The 22863-nt window shown below is 46.3% G+C and overlaps 1 protein-coding gene across 2 annotated transcripts in view; it reads left to right on the top strand.

Moving 5' to 3' along the window:
* The first annotated feature begins 4266 nt into the window (after positions 1 to 4266).
* Positions 4267 to 22863, top strand: part of NPC1L1 (NPC1 like intracellular cholesterol transporter 1) — a 44501-nt gene continuing 25904 nt past the window's right edge. For both annotated transcript variants that reach the window (XM_054997765.1, XM_054997766.1), the window contains exons 1-11: positions 4267 to 4401; positions 7645 to 9179; positions 10658 to 10758; positions 12854 to 13026; positions 13533 to 13661; positions 14718 to 14900; positions 15200 to 15314; positions 16935 to 17062; positions 17223 to 17360; positions 17509 to 17598; positions 20277 to 20467. In XM_054997765.1, the coding sequence (XP_054853740.1) occupies positions 4348 to 4401; positions 7645 to 9179; positions 10658 to 10758; positions 12854 to 13026; positions 13533 to 13661; positions 14718 to 14900; positions 15200 to 15314; positions 16935 to 17062; positions 17223 to 17360; positions 17509 to 17598; positions 20277 to 20467 (2837 nt within the window). In that variant the 5' untranslated portion in view covers positions 4267 to 4347. The remainder of the gene's footprint in view (positions 4402 to 7644; positions 9180 to 10657; positions 10759 to 12853; positions 13027 to 13532; positions 13662 to 14717; positions 14901 to 15199; positions 15315 to 16934; positions 17063 to 17222; positions 17361 to 17508; positions 17599 to 20276; positions 20468 to 22863) is intronic.

Below are 22863 nucleotides of genomic sequence, written 5' to 3' on the forward strand. Positions count from 1 at the left end.
GAAGCTGTAAACCCATTCTTAACGTGTGGCACAGGCCAGCTGGTTGGCAGTAATGGCAAGGCAATTGGTGGACTATTGCCCTGGCTCGTTGCCTTATCAGGGAAACGGAGGCAGGCTTCAAGGCCAAGACTCGATTGTAAACCTTGACAAAACAGGATAACAGGCTCAGGGTGGAGGCAGTGGTCTTATATGACGCTGCAGGACAAAGATCAGGTGGAGGGACGGCTCGGCACTTGCTCCTGGGAGTGGCCTATTGATTGTGGATAGGAAACGTGCAGTTCGGTGCACTCATTACTTTCTTTGCCTTTTGCTGTTCATCCCACTCCCTGCCCTTCGCGAATTGGCTGTGTGGTTGCAAGCAAAAGCTGCCCTGTATGTTTGTTTTAAAACGTATATCCTCAACCTGGGAAGTTTCCGAATTGCTTATCAAATGAATCTGCCATAGGTATGACTAAAAGTCAATAAACCAATTATCAACAAGATAGCCTTAACCATAAAACAATCCCGAAACAAAAACAAAGTGGGATTTTATGGGCAAGGAAAGAAAAACAATTGGGGCCCCTCCACTGTGTGGATGCAGTGGTGGCAAAGAAGAATTGATGGAGAGAGTTTGCTTGTGCGGTAGGACCTGTGAGCAATTGCTGGGAAGAATATCCACCTTGTCTTCATTGATGAGGTGACTAGAACAAGGAAGCATCTAATTTCTGATGCTCTTTGACCTTTGCTGCCTCGAAAGCTGGATAGAAGCGGCTCCCTCGAAACTGAAGAGAAGGGAGAAGATACAAGAGTCTCCTGTTCAGCAGAAAGAAACAGCAGTGTTTCTTCCTCTTGCTTAATGCACAGATCCTGTTGCTCAAAAAGCATCCTGTGCAAACCATTCTAGGGGTAGGTGACATCGGTTTGGAAAGTACATGGTTTCCTGTACTTAAGGATCTGTAATGAACTTTCCTGTATGCACCAGTTCTCCCCAAGTCATACATTATGGCCTAGCAAGACTAGTAGTTTTCAGCAACTGTGGACTGTTGGTGTTTGTAAGAGCATCCAATAGTACACTATTGGATATATAGTATATATATACTATTATCTCTTGCTGTATGTATTATCCTGCCATGCTATTTCTGCTTTGTTTAATGTGCTATGTTAATACTTACCACTTTGTTTCAACTTCGTTCCCCATTTTACTTGGTTTTAATTTCTGAAATCCTAATCCTATTACGTTGCTTTTCTCCCTTCTTATTGACTGCATCAGTTTACAGTGTGTAATCTGCCTTGTGCCTCAGTGAGACAAGTGGACTACAAAAAATATAAATAAGTGAGCCAGGGCCCTACTAAAAACACCACACCTTCTTAAAATGGTGAGTTTCCAAGCAGGGGGTCAGTTTGGAATTATTTCTGCTCCGCAGCTAGAATCTTATAGGTGCTTTTAGAAATAATAGAAGACAGGGGACCTGTGAGAACTTGGGGGAGGGAGTCTCATTTCCCCTCCCGCGCTGTTTCCTCTTTTTCTTCTCTGAAAGCCCCCATAGCTCTTCCCTTTCCCTGCTTCCTTTTCTCTTTCCCATCTACCAGCCCAACCTGCCTTTCTCTCTCTCTTTCCCTCCCCTTGCAGCCTCTCCATGGGGAAAGTCTTGTCCAACTGCAAGGTGGGGAACACCTTCCTCCTCCTCTGTTTTATCCTCACAACAGCCCTGTGAGCTAAGCTAGGCTGGGAGTGTGTGACTGGCCCAAGGTCACCCAGCAAGCTTCTATGGCAGATGGGGGATTCAAACTTGGGTCTTGTAGATCATAGTCTAAAACTACAAGAGTCCTGTGGAGCAGAATGGTAAGCTGCAGTACTGCAGCCCAAGCTCTGCTCACGACCCGAGTTCGATCCTGGCGGAAGCTGGGTTCAAATAGCCAGCTCAGGGTTGACTCAGCCTTCCATCCTTCCGAGGCTGGTAAAATGAGTACCCAGTTTCCTGGGGGTAACGTGTAGATGACTGGGGAAGGCAATGGCAAACCACCCCGTAAAAAATCTGCCAAGAAAACATCGTGATGCGATGTCCCCCCATGGGTCAGTAATGACTTGGTGCTTGCACGGGGGGACTACCTTTACTGTTACCTAGTCTAAAACTAAACACTACACCACAGTGGCTTTTGTTGAGGTGGGGGTGGCTACTGTTGAACAGTAGAGAGCAGCTGGGCTTGGGTGAATCATGCAAGTTGGGAGGTAGCCAGCAAGTACCCCAGTGGTTACTGAAGGGTCTTGCCCCACCGAGTCCTCCCTCAAAGGCCAAAATAGCCCCAAAGGACCCTCCCCCCTGCCTTTTACTGACAGAAACCAAGCTTTGAAGTCTGGCAATACTGTGCTTTGCAACCCCTACAACAACCACTGAGAGGTTGTTTCTTAAAACTACATGCACTGCTGCTATTCTTTTGGGTTTTTAAAAAAATCTTTTTCAGGATTTTCAGATTTTTCTGTAAATTTGCGGCCGGGGCGGGGGGGGGGGGGCGTGTTTGTCGAAAGATCTGTCTTATCCATCCAGTCTTGGGATTTAAGTATCCACAGATGGGGTCGTGTTGAGGATCTATTGAGGATGGTGGAGGAAAACAGCCCTGACATGTGTACTGTTTGCCCCCATGTTTACAATATCACCTCCTCCTAACAGTTAGCTAGAATATACACCAGCTAAAATTGTAGTTGAGAGGCAAGCCTATGCAATACTATGCTTATGATTTGCAAATTAATTGTTTTATTAAGCACTACAGCAAAAAGATAAAGAATGTACACAGTACGTCCTATCACCTCACTCATGGATTATCTAATGAAAATGCCCACCAAAAGTCATTTAGCAGTCAGTTTTTCCCTCCTGGTCACAAAGCACAGAGCTAGGCCTTAGGTAGCCTGCGAGGGTGTTAATGTGTGTTCTCTCTCTCGGCCTTTCCTTTCTCCCAAGAGTTCTCAGAGTCTCATGAGTTCAAGCCTTAAGTATGAAAGGGATATGTCCAAAATCAAGTCTAACGGGAAAACGCAAGAATAAACTGAAACTGCCTTCAGAATCAGTTTTGATCTGTCTGGCCCCAGATCTTCTGTTGATGGGCAAAGCAAAGCAAGCCCTCCCCCCTTCATCTGCCATTTATACTGCTCACAGGCAGCTTGAGGAAGAAGTTTCATAAAACATTCTTTCGTTTTCCTTTCTAAACTATTAGTATGAAATGTATCAACTGCTGCAATACAATTCTCCTTTTTTACACACGTGCCTTTAGAAGTGGCGCTTTCCTGCTTCTCTACTACTGTATCCTCTGAGCATTGCTGCTTCTTGATAGTACACCAATCCCTGAAGCATTTTGGGACCCTCAGTTTCACCCTGACATAATGAAGAGCTGGGATTTTTGTCACGTGCCAGTATAGAGGTGGCTTCTGCCCTTGTGGGTTTCCAAGCCCCTGAAAACCCGGCCTGACTCTCTAACTGTAGCAAAGTCAGCAAGGTCTAGAAGACTGAGCAGGCTGAGGCCTCCAGGGTGTTCTGCCTTGTCTGAAAGATCTCCTGAGGAGGAGCATTTTGACAATGGGGAGGACGGAACAAGCCTCAGTGAAAGGGTGGCTATATCATGAAGAGTCCTGGAAAAACGGAAGAGTGCCTGCTCCTGTCTGTCCCCATCCGTATTATTTCCTAACACAGGTTGGACTGTGATGATGATATTTAATATTCTCTGGCCCTTGGGTGGTGGTGGTTTAGAACTGGTGGGCCCTATATTCAGGGGACAGGTGGGCAATGAGAAAGGTGGACAATAAATGAAGTAAAATAAATGGGAAAGTTTTACAAAATCCTTCTTTGATGTGTTAACATCAAAGAAAAACTTGCTCTGCTACAGGCCTCTGATGGCTTCCAAATTTAAAGACTTTTCATTGGTCAAAGGGACACATTTGTTGTCTTTGTTTAATTGTGGGTTGTGAGCAGCCAGTGATGCACAGTGGAAGGGCACGGCAAGGTAAACACAGCAGCTGGCAAACATGCACCTCTGCTGGAACCTCACTGTCCCTCCTGCCAGGAACTCCCGCTAGTGACCGGGAGAGACAGGGACGCTAACTGCTTTATCAGGGATGGAAAGGCGGAGCCCCCTCCAGAGCCTCGCAAGCTACTCCAAGGCGGCAGTGGGAACCCTCCCTGACTCCCTCCCTGGGTTAATGATAATCGGGATTTTACAGACCTGGCCCAGCCTGATTGGTTTCCCAGCTGTCAGACCAGGGCTGCTAATAACTGGAAGCCAGGGCGAAGGAGGACACGCTCCTTTCCCCCCCGGGGCTGTGCTGGGCTCACCCTTCTCAAGGAATCTGCTGCCTGCGCTCCAGAAACAGCTTCCAAGATGCTGGGCACCTTCTTAGTTGCTCTACTGCTAAGCAGGGTGATGCCAGGCCTGGTGAGTGAGGCCAGGGAGCCAGCAGTGGGTTGGGTGGATTAACGGGGGCTTCAGGTGGGGTAGGATGCTTGGCCAACCTTGACAAACTTGATTTTTTTAAGGGAGAGGGAGTTATTTCGAGCAAGACTCGCTATTGGTAGGCATTGATCAAAGCTGTGCTCCTGAGCCTTTAGAAGATGCAGTCTCTGCCTTGTATGGCTGGTGTACCGTCTACAAGTTGCTTTCTCTCAAGTAGTCCCTCAGCCCTTAATGGTAACATTTCAGTTAGTGCATGTGGCTTCTTGCTGGTATGTGGAGAGGGCGGTGTAAGCAACATAAGTGCAGTAGACAGAAGTGGAAGTATCATAAGGGCAGTTGAGGGAAGTTTACTTGAGGAAATGAAGAATACAAATTAATTTTGGTATGGCAGAGAGGGAATTTCTGCCAGGAAATCCCAACTGTGCTGTCAGTGAGATGGTGAAAGGCCAAGGAGCATGAAAAACCATGTGTAGCAGTTTTATTTAGTTCACTTTTCTCCCCAATGGAGACCCAAAGTAATTTACATCATTATCTGCCCGTCCTCCATTTTATCCTCACAACAACACTGTGAGGTAGGTTAGGCTGAGAGAGCATGAGTGGCCCAAGGTGACACAGCAAGTTTCCATGACTTGAGTGGGGATTTGAAGCTGGGTCTTGAGATCCTCATTGGACACTCTGCTTTAAATCACGAATATGCTGGAAGCTTAGAAGTCTTCTTTCCACAGTCCCTCCTTTCCTGTTTCTCCACCATCTCTCTTGGCTCGCTTTGGCTCTTCCCATCAGAACAAGTCACCTCACCAATCCCCATATTATAAAGCCCAGGTGCCTTCCCTTGCTGAGTCGACATGTTGTCTGGAAGTTTTGTGTGTGGAACTTAATTTCCAGATGTATGCAAGTCCAATTTGGATCAAAGCAATGTAATGGAAAGAGTGAGGCCTTGTCTTTCTCCTACAGTTGCCCACTCTGGGTTGGGAAATTCCTGAAGATTTGGGTGGGGGGGTGAAGCCTGGAGAGGGTGGGGTTTAAGGAGAAGAGAGACCTCATCAGAGTATAATGCCATAGAGCTAGGGTTGCAGCCTCCAGGTAGTGGCTGGAGATCTCCTGGAATTACAACTGGTCTCCAGGCCACAGAGATCAGTTCACCTGGAGAAAATGGCTACTTTGGGGTGTGCACTCTATGGAATTATGCCATGCCGAGGTCTTTTCCCTCCCCAAACCCCACTTTCTACAGGTTTCATCCTCCAGATCTCCAGGAATTTTCCAACTTGGAGCTGGCAACCCTATATAGAGCCCACCTCCAAAGGAACCATTTTCTCCAAGGGAACTGATTTCTAATGTCTAGAGATCAGTTAGGGTTGCCAGCTCTGGGTTGGGAAATTCCTGGAGATTTTGGGGGGTGGAGCCTGAAGAGGGTGGGGTTTGGGGAGGAGACAGCTCAGCGGGGGTATAATGCCATAGAGTGTACCCTCCAAAGCAGCTATTTTTTCCAGGAGAACTGATCTCTATGACCTGGAGATCTGTTGTAATTCTGGGAGATCTCCAGCTGCCACCTGGAGGTTGGCATGCCTACTTTCTCCCCATGCCATTTTTTCCAAGCTAAAACAGCTCCAATGGGGAAACCTGGGTAAGCGATACATGTACGTTTCCCAAATGGTTGAACAGCAGCCTGACAGGGCCATTTCTGTTCAAGAAAACAGCATGGAGGGAAACTTAAGACCCCTCTCCCTGCATGCTGTGGTTCCAATCTCAATCTGGCCCACATATGGCTGGGAATTAAGTGCAGAGGATGGATCTCCCAGAAAATGTCTTAAAGATGGGGCCCGTGCTAATCATGTGGGGACACAAAGACTTAGTAATGTGTGAATTGGCCCTTGGAAGATTCCCCCCTGCAGGCCCTTCTCTCGTTCTGCTTTCCTCAGCCATACAGTAGCAGGCAGTATGTTTACTCAGCTTAAGCAGATATGTAACCTCCCCTTCTGGTTTAAATTCCAAGGCAGATTACAATTTCCTTGCTGCCACCTGATTCACAAAGGCAGGGGACTTGAATTTCTATACTCTGTTTAATGGAGAAGTTGATGCCTACAACCAAAGGGCAATTAATTACACCTTTAGTCTCCTGCTCCCTTTGACACTATAACAGAACTATGGTCAAGAAGAAGCATTAACAAATCTGTACATACAACCAGCTACAACTGGTGTATGTCACTAAACTGCATTGGCACCATGTGGTTGTATGGGGCTGAACATAAAACTGTAAGGACTCGTTCAAGTTTCAGCTTTTTAAGCTTACTTTTGCAGCTTGGGCTTAAGACTTCACAAAGCAGAAAGGGAGTCATGCTAGTGCATTTTGAGTGCTACAGGACTGTTCATTCTTTGGCAAGAAGCAGACAAGCCCAATAACATGCCAGGTCTGAGTATGAACAGCTCCTTAGCAAAATCAGCATAGGGCTGCTTTTGAAGTACATGTAACAACAGTTTGGGACAAAAACATCTTCCCCAACCCTGCCTCCCGTCCTCTACTGAAATGCAGTCGACTATTGGTACTGCAGTGAACATGGTGGCCTGGGTATGGCTGCCAGCTCAGAAGAAGTCACTTGAGCCTGGTGTGAACCAGTCCCTTTGCATCATTTCATTTTCAGCCCTCATGGCTGCGTAACAGATACATTTGGAGATCTGTGCAGCCCGGTGACATTTCAGAAGCCAGAAGGGTTCTAATTGATAAGAGAAATGAGATGGCAATTTATTGAGACAACTGCATAGCTCCTTGCAGTGCTTTCCTAAGTATCTGTACACAAAAGTAAGTCCTATTTAATTCAATTGAACTTACCTATAGTAAGAGTCCAGTAGCACCTATAAAACTAACAATATTTGTGGTAGAGTATGAGCTTTCGTGAGCCACAGTATCTGAAGAAGTGAGCTGTGGCTCACGAAAGCTCATATCCTACTACACATTTTATTAGTCTTATAGGTGCTATTGAACTCTTGGTCTTTTCCACTGCTACCCATTGGAAGAGTGTTTAAACCCTTCCAGTTGGGGGAGAGAATATATTTAATAAATTATGCAATTTAAAAGTGTGTTTGCGATTTAGCTGAATTAGCATAATGTATTCAGAGTGCAGAGTCTGGGCTTCTTGGCTTCATCCTGAATTTTGTCCACACCCCAACCCTATCCCTCACCCCACTTCCTGCTGACCTGCTGTATTACCTCTTTTTTTTGGGACCAAGACTGCTGCTCCTACAAATATCCATCGTGCCGGATACTGTGCCTTCTATGACACATGTGGATTAAACCCCGAGATTAGTAGCAGCATTCTCCCCGCCACCGTGCCTTGTGTCTCCAACATGAAAGCCCCACAGCTCTCTGGTAAACATCTCGAACTACTTAAAACTGTCTGCCCAATGCTACACAAAGGGGACAGTGCCACCTTTGCTTGCTGCTCTATAGAGCAGCTGCAAGCGGTAAAGCTTAGCCTTGATGCGTCCCAAGGGATTCTGTCTCGATGTCCGTCATGTGCTGAGAACTTAGCCAACATCCACTGCCAGAACGTCTGCAGCCCAGATCAAAGCCTCTTCACCAATGTCACTCGTGTCTTCAGCACCACGATCAATGGCACACAAAGGGAAGGTGTCTTGGAGTACCAGTGCTACTACAATCAGCGTTTTGCTGACCGGTCCTTCAATTCTTGCAAGAGTGTCCGTCTGCCATCCACTGGTGGCTATGCTATTGGTGCCATGTGTGGCAAATACGGAGCCACTTTGTGCAACGCTCAGCGGTGGCTGGATTTCCAGGGGGATTCAAGCAATGGGCTGGCTCCTTTAGAGATCTTGTTCCAGTTGATGCCAGACGGCTCCATTGTTGGGGATGACATTGTGCCATTCAATGGGACTGCCTGGAAGTGCAGTGAACCTGTGAGAGGGAGTGGAGACAAATGCTCCTGCCCAGATTGCCCTGACTCTTGCCCTCATATCCCATCTCCTACCCCTGCACCTGAACCCTTTCGAGTGGGTAGGATAGATGGGGTCTTATTTGTCTGCATGCTTCTCTTTGGCCTCCTCACACTGCTGTTTGTGTCCTGCCTGATGTGGCGAAGTTGCTCCTCAACTAAGAAGCCAAAAGATCCGGCCCTGAAGATGGCGAGGAAGAGGTTGACCTGTTCTGAGAAGTTCAGCTGGGCAATCCACAATTTCCTGACCAGAACTTTCCGTAGCTTGGGCGTGCTGGTGGCCTCTTACCCTATCACAGTTATTGCCATTTCGGCAGGGCTGGTGATTTCACTCTCCTGTGGAATAATCTTTATCCGTCTTACCACAGATCCCGTGGAATTGTGGTCCTCCCCTAACAGCCAGGCCCGGCAGGAGAAGGACTTCTATGACCAGAACTTTGGGCCTTTCTTTAGGACCAACCAGGTAATCCTGACAGTCAAGGACCGTTCCAACTATACATATGATTCTCTCATCCTGGGCAAGAAGAATTTCAATGGGATTTTGTCTATGGATGTGTTGCTGCAGCTGTTGACACTGCAGACAAAGTTGCAAAACATTGAGGTTTGGTCTGAAAAGCATGGCAAGAATATTTCTCTCCAAGATGTCTGCTATGCACCCCTGAACCCCCAAAATGCCAGCCTGTCTGACTGCTGTGTCAACAGCCTGTTGCAGTATTTCCAGAACAACCGCACTCATCTTGAGATGGAGGCTAACCAGACAGTGAGAGGAGAGACGGGCAAAGTGGACTGGAGAGATCACTTCCTCTATTGCACCAAGTGAGTGACAGTTAATGGCTCAGTGTACACTGCAGGCAGGGAGGGGGCTGGATGTAGGAGAGGTGGCTACATATGCCCTAGTGGGGAGGCTAGATGGAGTTCTTTGGGTTCGGTTCTGGCTGATTCCCATGTGAAGAATGTGAAACCAATTGCCACCCACGTGTCAGTTTGGCATGCAATGCAAGGTAGATGGTTCTTTTTCTGTAACACAGCCTGGTTTCACATAACACAGGCCACTTTACACCCTCTTTTCTCATGACAAGCTGCAATCAAACAACCACAGTGTTGTTTGGCCCACCCAGCTGGTGTGCTACATCAACACACACATGCCGGTCTGAACCCTTGAGCTATTAAGGCCAGAGAACAGAGGTGACCAGTGCAGGTATCTAGCACCTAGCCTTTCCTAACCCTGTTTTAGGGAGCATTTAAAGTCTGTCTATACCCAAGTATGTGCGATTAATGTGTTATTTTTATGAAATAAGAGAGAGACCCTCTAAGTAATAGGTCGACTTTTTAACTAACTCCCCAAAGGGGCAAAGATGAAGAGAGAGAAAGACATGAAAATCATAGTGATTCTCTTGTGCTTGTTCTTATGCAGTTTGCATGCATTTAAGCCATTTTAACATCTCTTCAGCAGCTATACATTTTCTAAGTGCACTTATTCTACACACAATCAGTTTCAGTGGAACTTGCCTGTATATGTTTGCATATAGTACTCCTAAGGAAAAGAAATGAAAGAGAACTGGGAGAAAAAAGGGGGGGAAAGCATGCCTTTCTGGGACTTGAGGAGATAAGAAGCTGCATTTATGGAAACTTGTGGTTGGTGGAGGAGGAATTGCGAGAGAGACAGACAGAGTACATATGAATGCACACATGCATGTCACTGGAAAAGAGGCGTGCTAAAGGGAGGAATGAGTTGGGGTGGATGAGTCAGGGAAGGAGAGTTATAATGAAACTCTACAAATTGACAGTGAATGTTAGTGATTGGCTGAAATATCAAGGAAGGGAGAGAGAAAGGGAAAAGAGAAAGGGAAATGTTGCCTGTTTCCTGAAGAAAGGCCATTGTTCCTGTAATTGGATGTTTGAGGGATGGCTTTTAGAAAGGGAAAGATCTAAGAACTCCTCAGAGTGAGAAAACTGGTCTTTTATCTGTGCTTTCCTGGTTGTGAATTTTTGGTATTTGTGCCATCTTCCAGGAATTACAATTGATCTCCAGTCTAGAGAGATCAGTTCCCCTGGAGAAAGTGAAAGGTCCAGAGGGTAGCCTCTGTAGCATCGTTGAGGGCTCCTATTCCTATATTCTGCTGCTTCATTTCCATCCCAGTCACCATTGAATAGTTTAAGGCCCACTTAGAAGGTTGCATTTGTTCCAGTGGAGATCTGAAACACTGCAGGAATCGCCCTCACTCAATGCAATAACGGGGAAGAGGCTTTCCCCCCTCTGCTTTGCTATTTATTGCACTGTCTCGTTCTCTTAGCTCACCACTCTCCTTCCAAGACATTACGGAACTGAAACTGAGTTGTATGGCAGACTACGGAGCTCCCGTGTTTCCCTTCTTGGCAGTAGGGGGTTACCCAGGTAGGAGATACGACCTCGCACAAAGAGATCATGGGTTGCAAACTGATGTCCATGGGAGCAAAGTGATCCATCTTGTTAGAGACTCTTCCATTTCCCATTCGGCTGAATGCGGTGCTTTCCATGGTCATAGATCCAGAGGAGTTAGCCGTGTTAGTCTGTAGTAGCAACAGGGCTTTTTTCCAGTGAGAACACGGTGGAACGGAGTTCCGGCACCTCTTAAAAATGGTCACATGGCCAGTGGCCACACCCCCTGATCTCCAGACAGAGGGGAGTTTAGATTGCCCTCTGCACCGCCAAGTGGCGCGGAGGGCTATCTAAATGCCCCTCTATCTGGAGATAAGGGGGCGGGGCCACCAGCCATGTGACCATTTTTGCTGAGGGTGATTTAAACTTTAAAAAACTCCCCCCTTGTTCCAGCTGACCCAAAGCGGTGTCATTGTGCTGTCTTGAGTTCCACCACTGAGTTCCACCTCCTCTTTTCCCAGAAAAAAAGCCCTCAGTAGCAAAATAGAAAAGAGTCCAGTAGCACCTTTAAGACTAACCAACTTTACTGTAGCATAAGCTTTCGAGAATCACAGTTCTCTTCGTCAGATGCATCTGATGAAGAGAACTGTGATTCTCGAAAGTTTATCCTACAGTAAAGTTGGTTAGTCTTAAAGGTGCTACTGGACTCTTTTCTATTTTCCATTTCCGAAGTTCTCAGCTGTGCCTTGGAATTAAGATTCAGTATCATCTAAGCAAGCAATGTGGTTCCTGCAGCGCTCTAAGGGAACTGCTGAGTATGTAACTCATGCTTGGCACCCATGTAACCTCACAGCTTATGAAGAATCCATCTCACTGCTGTATTGCTAGGGGAAGAATGGAAATAAAAACAACGCAGAAGCAAATCTTGCTGAATGGCTTCCGCAATGGTGACTCCACCACCAGGGCCTCTCAATTTGGACCAGCCCATAGTGATGACAATTGGCTTAGGCTTGCCTTTTGCTGCTGGCCAGGTTCAAGCTAGTTGGTCCCTGTGGTGTTACTGTCAGCTTCTCAGAGATAGTTTGCTAAGCCAAGGGCCCTCAATGACAGCAGCCCACTGGGAACTTTCTCAGGGAGCTGAAAGGACAATTCACCCCTGTGAAGCGTGCAAAGTCCTTCATGTACACAAAGCCAACCTTTGCCTCAAGGCATTTGGACACTCAAGACAGCATAAATGAAACTACAGCAAAAAAAAAAAAATACACAGAGAAGGCTAGGAAAGTCTCCACAGTCTACGTTTTCCTGGCAGAGGAAATCTTGGAGAGGTACGAGTGACTAGCTTGATCAGAGGGGAACAAAGCTGAGCATTCTTAGATACTAGTAGTCTGGCCCAACAACGGAAAAAAATTCAGTCTTCCCTGAGGTAGTAGCCATTGAGACTCTGTCGAAGACAGTTTCAATCCCTCCCATTTGCATTCAGCTCCAAAGAGGGAATTCCTGACCCATTTTAAGTATCATTCAAGGGGACTTTGATCATTCCTAGTTTTGTGGAACTGAGTGCAGTAAATTCTCTGTATTGTGATGAACACTATGGATGGCAAAGGAATCTTCTTGGCCAGTTGCCTGGCGTTTTATCATCAGGGCTAATGGCTTGAGATGATTTCTAGGCAGGTGAGCTCAGGTGAGCCAGGAAGAAACAGGTAAAAATATATCACAGGCCTAAGGCTCTGAAACACTATCCTACTCTGGTGAGCATATGACACTGTTCGTTGCTTGGAGATAGCAACTCTTTCTGTAACACCTCCAGGGAGAAGGAAGTTCCACATACATAGGTCTAGTTTCAGATGAGTTCATTTGTAATGGTAGAACAACATTCAAGTCTACTAGCACCTTAAAAACAAGCACAATTTTCAAGGGAATAAACTTTCATGAATCAGAGCTTACTTCAGATAAGTGAGGTACAGGACCAAGGACCTCTGGTGTTTTCCCCCAAACAAATCCAGGCTGAAAGTTGGGAACTGTGGTTTGATCTTGGTGGGGGAAAGAGTTTGTGTAAGAGGGATTGGGACCCTCTGGCTTGCTGGTGGTTCTTGTGTCCTGCTTCTTGATGCCTTTTCTGTCTGCCTCATAGGAGAGGAATATTCAGAGGCTCAGGCACTCATCCTTACCTTTTCCTTGAACAACTACCCCCGCAATGACCCCAATTTTGACAAGGTGATGTTGTGGGAGAAGCGATTCCTCGAGATTGTACAAGAATTCCAGCAGGAACACGCTGACAACTATTCCATCGCCTATATGACTGAGGTATGACGTGGGCTAAATCTCTCCTCTGGCAGTCAAGGATCATTTGATCACAATTGTATGCTGAGGAGTAGACCAGTCCTTTCTCTCACCATGGTTAGCCTGGAGCACAAACGACCTTCCTAGACCATTAGTTTGGTGGGATTTAGATTGAATGGAACTTGTAACTTTCACAGGATCAGAAGGCCAATTAGGTTGGTCCATCCTTGGAGTCTAATTGATCCAAACGGAGTACAGCTGGCTGTCAGGGAATTTCTGACAGCCATGGGTGGCACCCCAGGCAAAGCCTTAAGTGATGTATGGAATTAGGAAATCACTTAGATGGTTGACATAACTGCTCCCAAGCATCCTCTTCTTTTTAATAGAACCCATTTCACTCCTTGCTTTACTGAGGAGCTGAGATTGGATTTTCTTGCAAGGGAAAAATCCAGCTGAGCTGACATTGCTTTCTTGCCCTTTAATCTGATTGGTGCATTCTAACCAGCTGCCATCTTCCCTCCACACTTCAGCGCTCCCTGGAAGATGAAATTAACCGCACCACCTTGGAGGACCTCCCTATCTTTGCTGTCAGTTACCTGTTGATCTTTGTGTACATCGCGCTGGCCTTGGGAGAGTACCACAGCTGCAGGCATCTCCTGGTATGAAAAGCTGCTTCTGCCTGGCAAGGAATCAGGCAGCCCATGGTGGGGAGGCTTGTCCACGTGGGTGTGATTTTAGCTTGCCTTTAGCTTGCCATTCGGTGGGAATGTTTTTGCAACAGAGCAGATTGTGCAGATAGTATGAAAAATCACCAGTCATCAGTCAAAAATGAATAGCTTCTCAAACAGAAAGAAGCAGAGAAAGTAAAGTGGCACAAGCCAGCAAAAGGCACAGTGCAAGAGTCACATGTGGAATGCTTGAGCTTTCTATAGGAAGGGATGGACAGCAAAATGCATCCTTAATTGTCCCTAATAAGAGTATCAAGACTTTTGGTGTTCACAAATTCAGATTGCTGGGGTAGCCTCCACCATCTCCTGTACTCTGTTCCATGAATGCAATTTAATATGCACAACAGGCACATCCTCAGAAATGTGTTTGAATCATAACTGCAGCTTTTCACTCTTATTTTGTCAAAAATTGTGGGACAGCATATTTGGGAACTACAGGACATTAATGCGTCTGGGTCTGTGCTTCTCATACCCCCTTTCTTTGTCAGAGCTGCCAAGAAGGGGGAAACTAGGGAGACAAAATTGGAGGGGCTTTGTCACCTCAAGGGCCCACGATATTGGGAAAGTCATACAATTGGCTTTCATATGATGGTTGATTGGGTCTGGGTGATGACTGGAGGGTCTGCGGTGGTTCTTAGTAGACTTGCTGTTTCCTTAGCCATTAATAGTCACTGCCCAAATACTTTTTGGGTGGTGTCTGTTTCCATAATCTTGTGGACTAGAAACATGTGCTTAAAAATAAATCCCATATTCCACAGTTTACAATCAGAGACTTTTAGCCTTTGTACCTTTCCAAATCACAGAAGTACAGGAGTCAAGCCTAGTCCTCATGGGACAACTCATCATGCCACTAGAGAGACCCCACCCTCCTTCTGCTGTCTACAATCACCCTAACATTGCTCAGAAGCTAGCCACCCATCTCTCCTCTCCTTTGCATTGCTTTCCCCCACAGTAGCTGCTGTCCTTATCACATTCGTCCTTTTTCAGGTAGACTCCAAGATGACTCTAGGCCTTGGCGGGATCTTGGTGGTGCTAGGAGGTGTGATGTCCTCTGTGGGATTTTACAGCTATGTGGGTTTGCCCTCCTCCCTCATCATTATCGAAGTTGTCCCCTTTCTGGTCCTCGCCGTTGGCGCTGATAACATCTTCATCTTTGTGCTGGAGTACCAGGTACGAAATACAGTCATGAGATCAGAGATGCAGACACTCCCCCCCACCCCCAAATTGAGCAGCTCCTCCTTATAGGTGTGGGAAATGGAGGGATAACTATGAGCAGAGAAAATCTTCTTGCCCTACCGTTCTCCTGGAGCCGTCTTGGTTTCAAACTCAGTTGATACCAGTTTGGGGGTACTTCTGCACTTTAAAGGGACTAGCTGAGACCACCCCCATTTGGGAATAGAGGGGGAAGCCATGTTGGGTGTGGTCCATAGTGTGGATCCTCCTTTGAAGTTCTCTGCCTGTCTTTGCAGCAATCTGAGCAGCAGCCGGGGGAGAGCAGGGAGCAACACATTGGACGAGTGTTGGGGGACGTGGCTCCCAGCATGCTCCTCTGCAGTGTCTCTGAAGCCATCTGCTTCTTGTTGGGTGAGTGGGTCCCTTCTTTCTCCTCCATCTTGCCAGACTGAATGAGAAATGTTCAGGTGAACAATATGCAAAGCTGCCTATTATACCACATCACAGCACTGGTTGATCTAGCTCAGTCTTGTCTTCTACAGTGGTCTTCAATCTATGGGTCGGAACCACCAGAACCTCATCTGCTGGGTTTTAAGCCTCTATAGAGCCACCATTTTTCTGCTCCTTTTTAGAAGAACCTGCTCTTAGTGCACATGCCTAGAGAGCAAGGGCACCATGTCTTTTGCATCTGCAACAGGACTGTGAGGTGAGGTCACTCAGTGGTAGAGAGGATATCTCCATAGCTCCAACATTTGACAGGTGCCTCTCCTGGTTCTTGGCTTGTGTTCTTGTCCCAGCTGTTTTGCTTTTCTGCCCATGACCCTGCTCTTGATGCCAATGACATCACTTTGGCTCCCTTCTGTCAAAGCACTGTGACTAGGGTTGCCAACTTCCAGGTAGAGGCTAGAGATCTCTCTTTCCAGGCTCCACTTCCAAAATCTCCAGAAATTTCCCAGCCTGGAACTGGCAACCCTAACTGTGATATTGGATTGCCAGACTTATGCTTTGGCAGGAGGCCTTCTGCCAATCATTGGTGTTATCCACCATTGGTCCCAGCAATGCAGGAGAAAAAAATGTTGCCTGCTTCTGTGCTAGTATTTCACGTCTGGGTACAACCGGCCCAAACTGACAATAGGCAGCTCTAGGAATTGCTGGAAACTATTCTGGTGATTCCTAGAGCTACCCATTGTCACTTCTCGGTTGCACCTGAACAGCACGGCTCCCCCATGTCTCCCCATAACCTCCTACTGTGATGTCACATGACTTCCTCTCAGGTACTTGCAGCTCAGTGGCCCCTGGGTTGCTGCTGGGAGGTTTAAGGTGGGAACAGGGTCTGGAAAGGTTAAAGACCACTGGTGTACTCTGACTGACAGTAAGTAGCTCTCCAAGGGCTAAGACAGAGATCTTCCCCTGCACCTGCCATCTGAGATCCTTTAGCTACAGTTGCTGCCAATAATTATACCTGGGTCCTTTGACATGAAACTAATAGTTCTGGCACTGAGCAACAACCCTTCTTTAAGGTTCTTCCTGTCTTAAGGTGATTTTTTTCAGGCTTGAAAAGAAAAGAATATGCATATTTTGGTGCATCAGGGTTGACTTTGAGACCACCCACCTCCAATTTTCCAAATGTTTGTTTTAGAATTCATGACTTGTCTTGAAGCACTTTTGGTTTTGGGGACCTCTGACCAGCTCTTAAAGTGTATGGATCTTGGCTTAGCTGTCTAGAGGGGAACCAGGACAATGACTCAGGCTGTGATGGCAATAGGAGCCACAGAGAAAGAGGCTGAACTGCTTGAAAGTCTCTTGGGTGATTGCCCATAAACAGGACAGAGCTAGGGCTTCTGTGGGTCTGCTGAAGAGCTGCTGCAGAAGCCCCCGTGAGGATCAACCTTGTGGGCTGAAAAGCCCAAACCAAAACTGATAAAAGCTGATGTTTTCCCAGAATGTGAAAAGGCCCACTCTGGTGGGTGTAATAACTTAAATGGCTGAAGTATCAATTCTTGCCTGACCGGCTGTTTCATCTATTTGTAGGTGCTTTGTCAGAGATGCCAGCAGTTCATACTTTTGCCCTCAATGCTGCTCTGGCTGTCCTCTTTGACTTCCTGCTTCAGATAACCATGTTTGTGGCCCTGGTGTCTCTGGATGCCCGCAGACATAAGGTGGGGAGCTCTCCTTGGAGAGTTGTATTATCAGTCAGTTTGGGAGGGATGCTATTATGTTTGCACTTGACAAAATGAGGGGCATTTTGTCAAGTGCAAACATAATAGCATCCCTCTGTTTCCTGCACTCTCCCTTTTAACACCACCTTCACCATCCCAGGCCTCACGCTTTGACCTCTGTTGCTGTGTCCGCCTGGAGAAACGGGGGCAGGTAAAGAAGCATGAGAGCCTCCTTCGCTCTTTCACAAGGAGGTTCTACGTGCCTGTCTTGCTCAACAGCATCGTCCGGATTCTGGTGGTGAGTAGAGCTGGAAGAATGGGGGTGTTTTTGGCCTGGGAGCAGGTGACCCACGACCATGTAGGTCTGGGAATCACAGTGGTGGGTTGGAGAAATGGTTCTGGTTCAGGAAGGGAAGTTTTTTCACTGCAGCTGGGGTCTCCTCCAGGTGGTGTTCTTCATCTTCATGTTCTGTGCGGGGATCTTCCTGATGTTCAACGTCCAGGTGGGGCTGGACCAGGAGCTGTCTGTGCCAAAGGTAAGAGGCTATCTGCTTGCTGCATGGGTAGGAAAAAACAGGATTTTTCCACAACCTATCATGAGGGCAAAATGGAGCCTCTCTCTCTGTATCCTCAGGTACTTAAATGTTTACCATTATTCTTCCAAAACCCTTGTTCAGGATGACTCTGGTCAGGCTTAATTCAGAGACAGGTGTGCACTTAAGAAGTGCTAGGTGTCTAATTAACTTTCCGATATCAGATCATTTCATTCCTGGCAAGGGATACACCTCAACAACATTTTAGGTTTGCTGTGGGTCTAAAGCTCAAGTGATGCAATTAAAGAATCTCTTCTTCTATTTTAATATTTTATTAAAATATAACTCTTATGTTTTTAACACTGATGAAATCAACATTATACCATCCATTATTGTTCCTCATATAATTTAAGTGAGAAAAATTACATGAATCCACAAAAGTATCTTATCCCAAAGATAAGTAGGTCACAAGCAAGGAGTCTCTTCTGATAAGAAGCTCCCAATCAGTTCAGACTCTCATATTTATAGGCTTTTAAAATCATCTAACAATAGCTAGCTGTCCCACTTAATAAAGCCCGCACATTCTTGGCTAACTTATTTATTATTAATTTTTATTTATTGATTTTTATACTGCCTCTCTTCCCTTAAGATCTCGAAGTGTTCACAACAATTACAAAACCAATACAAAAATATAATGTATTCAATAAAATCACAATAAAATAACAGCCTAATACAAATTAAAAACCACTCTTGTCCCCACCCCAGTGTAAAAAACTCTGCAAATAACATAAAATAGCAGGTAGATAAAATGCACAGCAATTTGCTCTGCCTCACAGTAGAATACTAGATACCAAAAGCATGCCGGAATAGTTCTGCATTGCAGAGTTTCCAAACATCAACAGGTCCTGACAATGCATTCCAAAGGGAGGGTGCCACAATCATAAAGGCCCTCTTCCTGGTGGAAGAAAGTTGTGCCACCTTGGGACCGGAAACCACCAACAAGCCCTGTGAAGATGAACAAAGCAGGTGTGTGCGGGAGTCATAATGAGAGAGGCAGGCCTGAAGGTATAACTTCAAACAACATACAAAGTTATCTATTAGAGGTGGCCACGAACCTAATTACGAACCAAAGTTCATCACAAACTGGTCCAGTTCATTGTTCGCTCATTTCTCATGAACTGTGATGAATTTTAGCCGTTATTTTGGTTTGTATTTCGGTTCGTCACTGCAGACAGCTTGGCGATGATCAATCAATTTCCTAGGCAACCGGGGTGGAGAATGGGCTCTTTGCAGACCTTCTGTTGACCTGAAAGTAACGTTTTCATGAACCGAATGAACCAGTTTGCGAACCGTGGCAAGTTCGTGAAGTTTGTGATTCATGGTTCATTAACTGCAATGAACTACGAACTGAATGAACCACCATTTTTTCAGTTTGTGCCCACCTCTATTATCTATACTTGAAATGCCTTCTTAAAGCATATTAAAAACTTTTAGTTAATTCTTGCTACTTTTTTATCTGTTTTAAAATAGTAATTACGAGTTTCTCATACTTGTGAATTATCTTTTGGCCCTCAACCAATGCACCCCATCTTTGAACTATATCTTCACTCACATGAAGTTGGACATTCTTGCCATTCTCAGATGCTTCTGCACCTGAGCCTCAACACATAAAGGGTTAGATGGCTTCTAATCTACACAAGGTCGTATAATTGTGTCACTTCTTTGTTTTGTGCCCCAGTCCAAGGCTATTCTATTTTAGGTCTTTAAACTCCGTTTTGGCATGTTTAACTCAGAGGCCCCACCATCTCTGGTGAGCAGAAACCACTTCCATGATCTTTTTGGTTGAGTTCAGGAGCTGTTCCTCTGTATTCCTAGCCATATCAATGATGCCTTTATTTCCTCTCAGCCACTGACCCAGTCATTAAGGATTGTTTCCTCTCCCTTCCCCAGTCCCATTATTTTTAAGCTGATATGTCTCATTTGCACAGGGTGGCCTGTTTACCTGTCCTGGAGACCTTGTTTCTTCTCTTCTACCACCTCCAAACTGTGTAGACAGTTGAAGCCAAGGTTTCTTCCCTGGCTATTTTGAAACAAACATAGCTGCTTCAGTTTGGTTTGCCCAGTAGATGTGGTGGTATCTGTGGGTTTACATCTGACTGGTTACACATTTGATTTAGGGAAAAAAAGTAACCATGTTCCTCTCCATTATCCCAACTTTCTTGTAACTGCAAAAGGAAGAAACACTTAGGGACAGGGTAGACATCCCAAAAAAAGCATCACATGGGCAGGAGCTGGGGTGGGAAATGTTAGGAAGCACTGCCATGGAAGGCATGTTACATGAGCACATGAAGCTGCCTTACCCTGAGACAGACAATTGGTCTCTTAAGTTCCATTCTGTCTACTCTGACTAGCAGGGGCACTCCAGGGTCCCAAGCAGAGGTCTTTCATAACACTTACTACCTGATACATTTATCTGGAGATGCTGGGGATTGAACCTGGGACCTTCTCCATGCCAAGCAGATGCTCTGTCACTGAACCGAGCCCCTCCCCTGAGTTGCCTGTTGCCACTTGGCTCTGGCAAGGGAGAAGCAGCTGCTTTGCCAAGGAGTGGCAAAAGGGAGAACTGCTAAAGGAGACTGGAGCATGACCCACCATGTTCTGTGGTTCTTTTTTGTCTGCAGGACTCCTACATGTTGAAGTACTTTCAATATCTGAACCAGTATTTTATGGTCGGTGCCCCAACATATTTTGTCACTACTGGGGGCTACAACTTCTCCTCAATTGATGGAATGAATGGTGTCTGTTCCAGCACAGGATGTGACAATAACTCCATGACCCAGAAGATCCAGCATGCCACACAGTTCCCCAAGGAGTAAGTTACCTTGAGCACTCCCTCTTTTGCCAGAATGTCCCCTGCTGTATATATTCATGCAAAACTCTTATCTTTAAAGAGTGAGGCGGAACAACCCCACTAACCCATGAGCACTGCCTCTTCTTGCCCTCTGAGGTGCCTAGGGGTAACCACTGGCAGTCCAAGTCTCTGCCTGGCACATGCCACCGACGTGGTGAGCCCCTAACCCTCACGAGGGGCTTTTGCTCTTCTCTCCTGTGCCCGCTGCCACCCCTTGGCCTTAATGGGAATTGTTCATGGGGAGGGTCAAAGCTCCCCACTCCCCTGTGCAAGGCTGTCCCTCTGAGCCCTGTTTTGTGCCTGGTTTCTTGCTTCTCAGCAGCTGGCTAATGCAGGGACTGTTTACTGCACTTATGCACCACTGGGGGATCAGCTAGTTACCAAAAGACCACCTCTTCCCTTGACATCTGTTTTAGGCAGCATGTTTGAGCAGTGGGGGTGGGGGAGGGTGTCTGTGTGGTACAGAGAACAGCTGCCAGCATTTCAGAATTTAAAAAGCATTTATTAAAGAAAATTTTTAAAATGCTCATACACTTTTAAGCACAGCTCCAAAGCAAGCAAGGGAACTCAACAAGAAAGGGGTAAAAATGCAGTTCCTCTATCCTTCCATCTGTACATGCCTAACTTAGATCTTCTGTTTAGTTAGGCTCTCTGTCTTAAAAAGTTCCAGCATATAGAGATGTCCTTATACCTTTCATGGGTCAGGCCTGCAGCCTCCACATGGTAAGTGGCCACCACCTGCAAGGGGCCAGCCCTCAGCTCCTTCAGCTTCCAAATGAAGTCAGCCAAAGAGGCCTTCCTTTCTGTGCCAGGAGGTTTTATTCTCTCTCTTTGCCCACCCCCTGGGCAGATCGAAGGTGCAGGTTAGAGAAACTTTTCCTGGAAGTTACAGGAAAAAAATCTTTCCAGGATTTTAGTCCTCCTCCCCACACACCTGGAAGCACAAAGTCTTCTGACTAAAGCCCAGTGCTGGGTGCAGCATAAAAAGTATCTGGCTTTCCCTCCTCTTCCTACCTGTTCTCAGCTAAGAGACACTTCTTAAACTGAGAGCAGAGTTTTTGACACAGTCCATACCTACAAATAAAAGCATTTCTCCACAAAGAGCAAGGAGTCCCATTTCATATATGGGAGGAATCTTTAATGAGGTGGGGGGCAGTGATGGTTGTAGTTGCTCTACTCTCCAGGGCAATTGATTAGCCACTGTGTGAAAAAGGATGTTGGACTAGTCTGATCCAACACTGCAGGGCTCTTCTTCTGTTCTTAATGATGGGACCATGCCTGTTGAGGGGGGAAGTCTCCAGAACGTTGGTTCCTAGTGCATTATGAGGGAGAGAAATTTAGAGCAGGGCCTCACATGAAGCTGCAATATACTGAGTCAGACCATTGGCCTGCTATGGTCAATTGTGTCTACTATGCTTGGCAGCAGCTCTCCAGGATCTTAGGGAGAGGTCTTCACATTAGCTACCTGATGCTTTTAGATGGAGATTGAACATGAGACCTTCTGCATGCAAAGCAGGTGCTTCTGACCAACCAAGGGTCCCAAACCTGGAAAAACCTCATTAGCTGCCACCACCTTTTGGGGTGTTCTAATTCACAAAGACATTTTTTAATCTTCTTATTAAAAGTCAAAGCACCCCAATATTATTGGGGGAGCACCTGACATTCAAACAGGACAAGACAGAAAACCTTTCTCTGAACTGCATTCCTTTCTTTAGATAGCTTCATGCACATTCTTCCCTAGCACAAAGCAGAGCCAAGAATCAGGAAATCCGAGCCTCTTGGCGAAACTAACACACATTCTTAGAATTCCAAGGAGCTCAGAGAAAGCCCTCTCTTTCCTTTATGAAAATGTGACAGTGGGGAGGGGGGAGGGGGCTGGGAAGGCTAGTCCTTTGTTAACAAGAGAAAAATGTTAAAACATAATGAGTAATCAAATAAAAACTTCAAAGGGAAATGTGGACTAAACAGCTGTGAAAGCCATGTAGTCTTTGATAGATCTCTTTACACTTCTGGAGTGGACTGGTAGGAAGGAGTGGCATTTTCTAGCATGTTTATGGGCAGCACAATCCTGCTGGCTGCTGAGGTGCCTGGCTGCCAATGCAGAAGCAGCATCGATGGTAGAGTGAGTGCACCCGAGTCCACAGCAACCCTGGCAGCATCCACTGTTCAAGCAAGGACAGCCGATGATGTCCCTGTGGCACACCCATGCACAGCCAATCACTACAAATCATGGTCCGATGAACTGAGTTGCCAACTCCCCCTGTCCAGTATGGCACCTGTACCTTTTGAGCTGCTCCCAAAGCCCCTGAAGAGACATGCTAAGGCATCTTTAGCTCAGCATCATCTGAGGCAGGGCT

This window comes from Eublepharis macularius, chromosome 14 (assembly GCF_028583425.1).
Source record: "Eublepharis macularius isolate TG4126 chromosome 14, MPM_Emac_v1.0, whole genome shotgun sequence".
Classification (NCBI taxonomy): domain Eukaryota; kingdom Metazoa; phylum Chordata; class Lepidosauria; order Squamata; family Eublepharidae; genus Eublepharis; species Eublepharis macularius.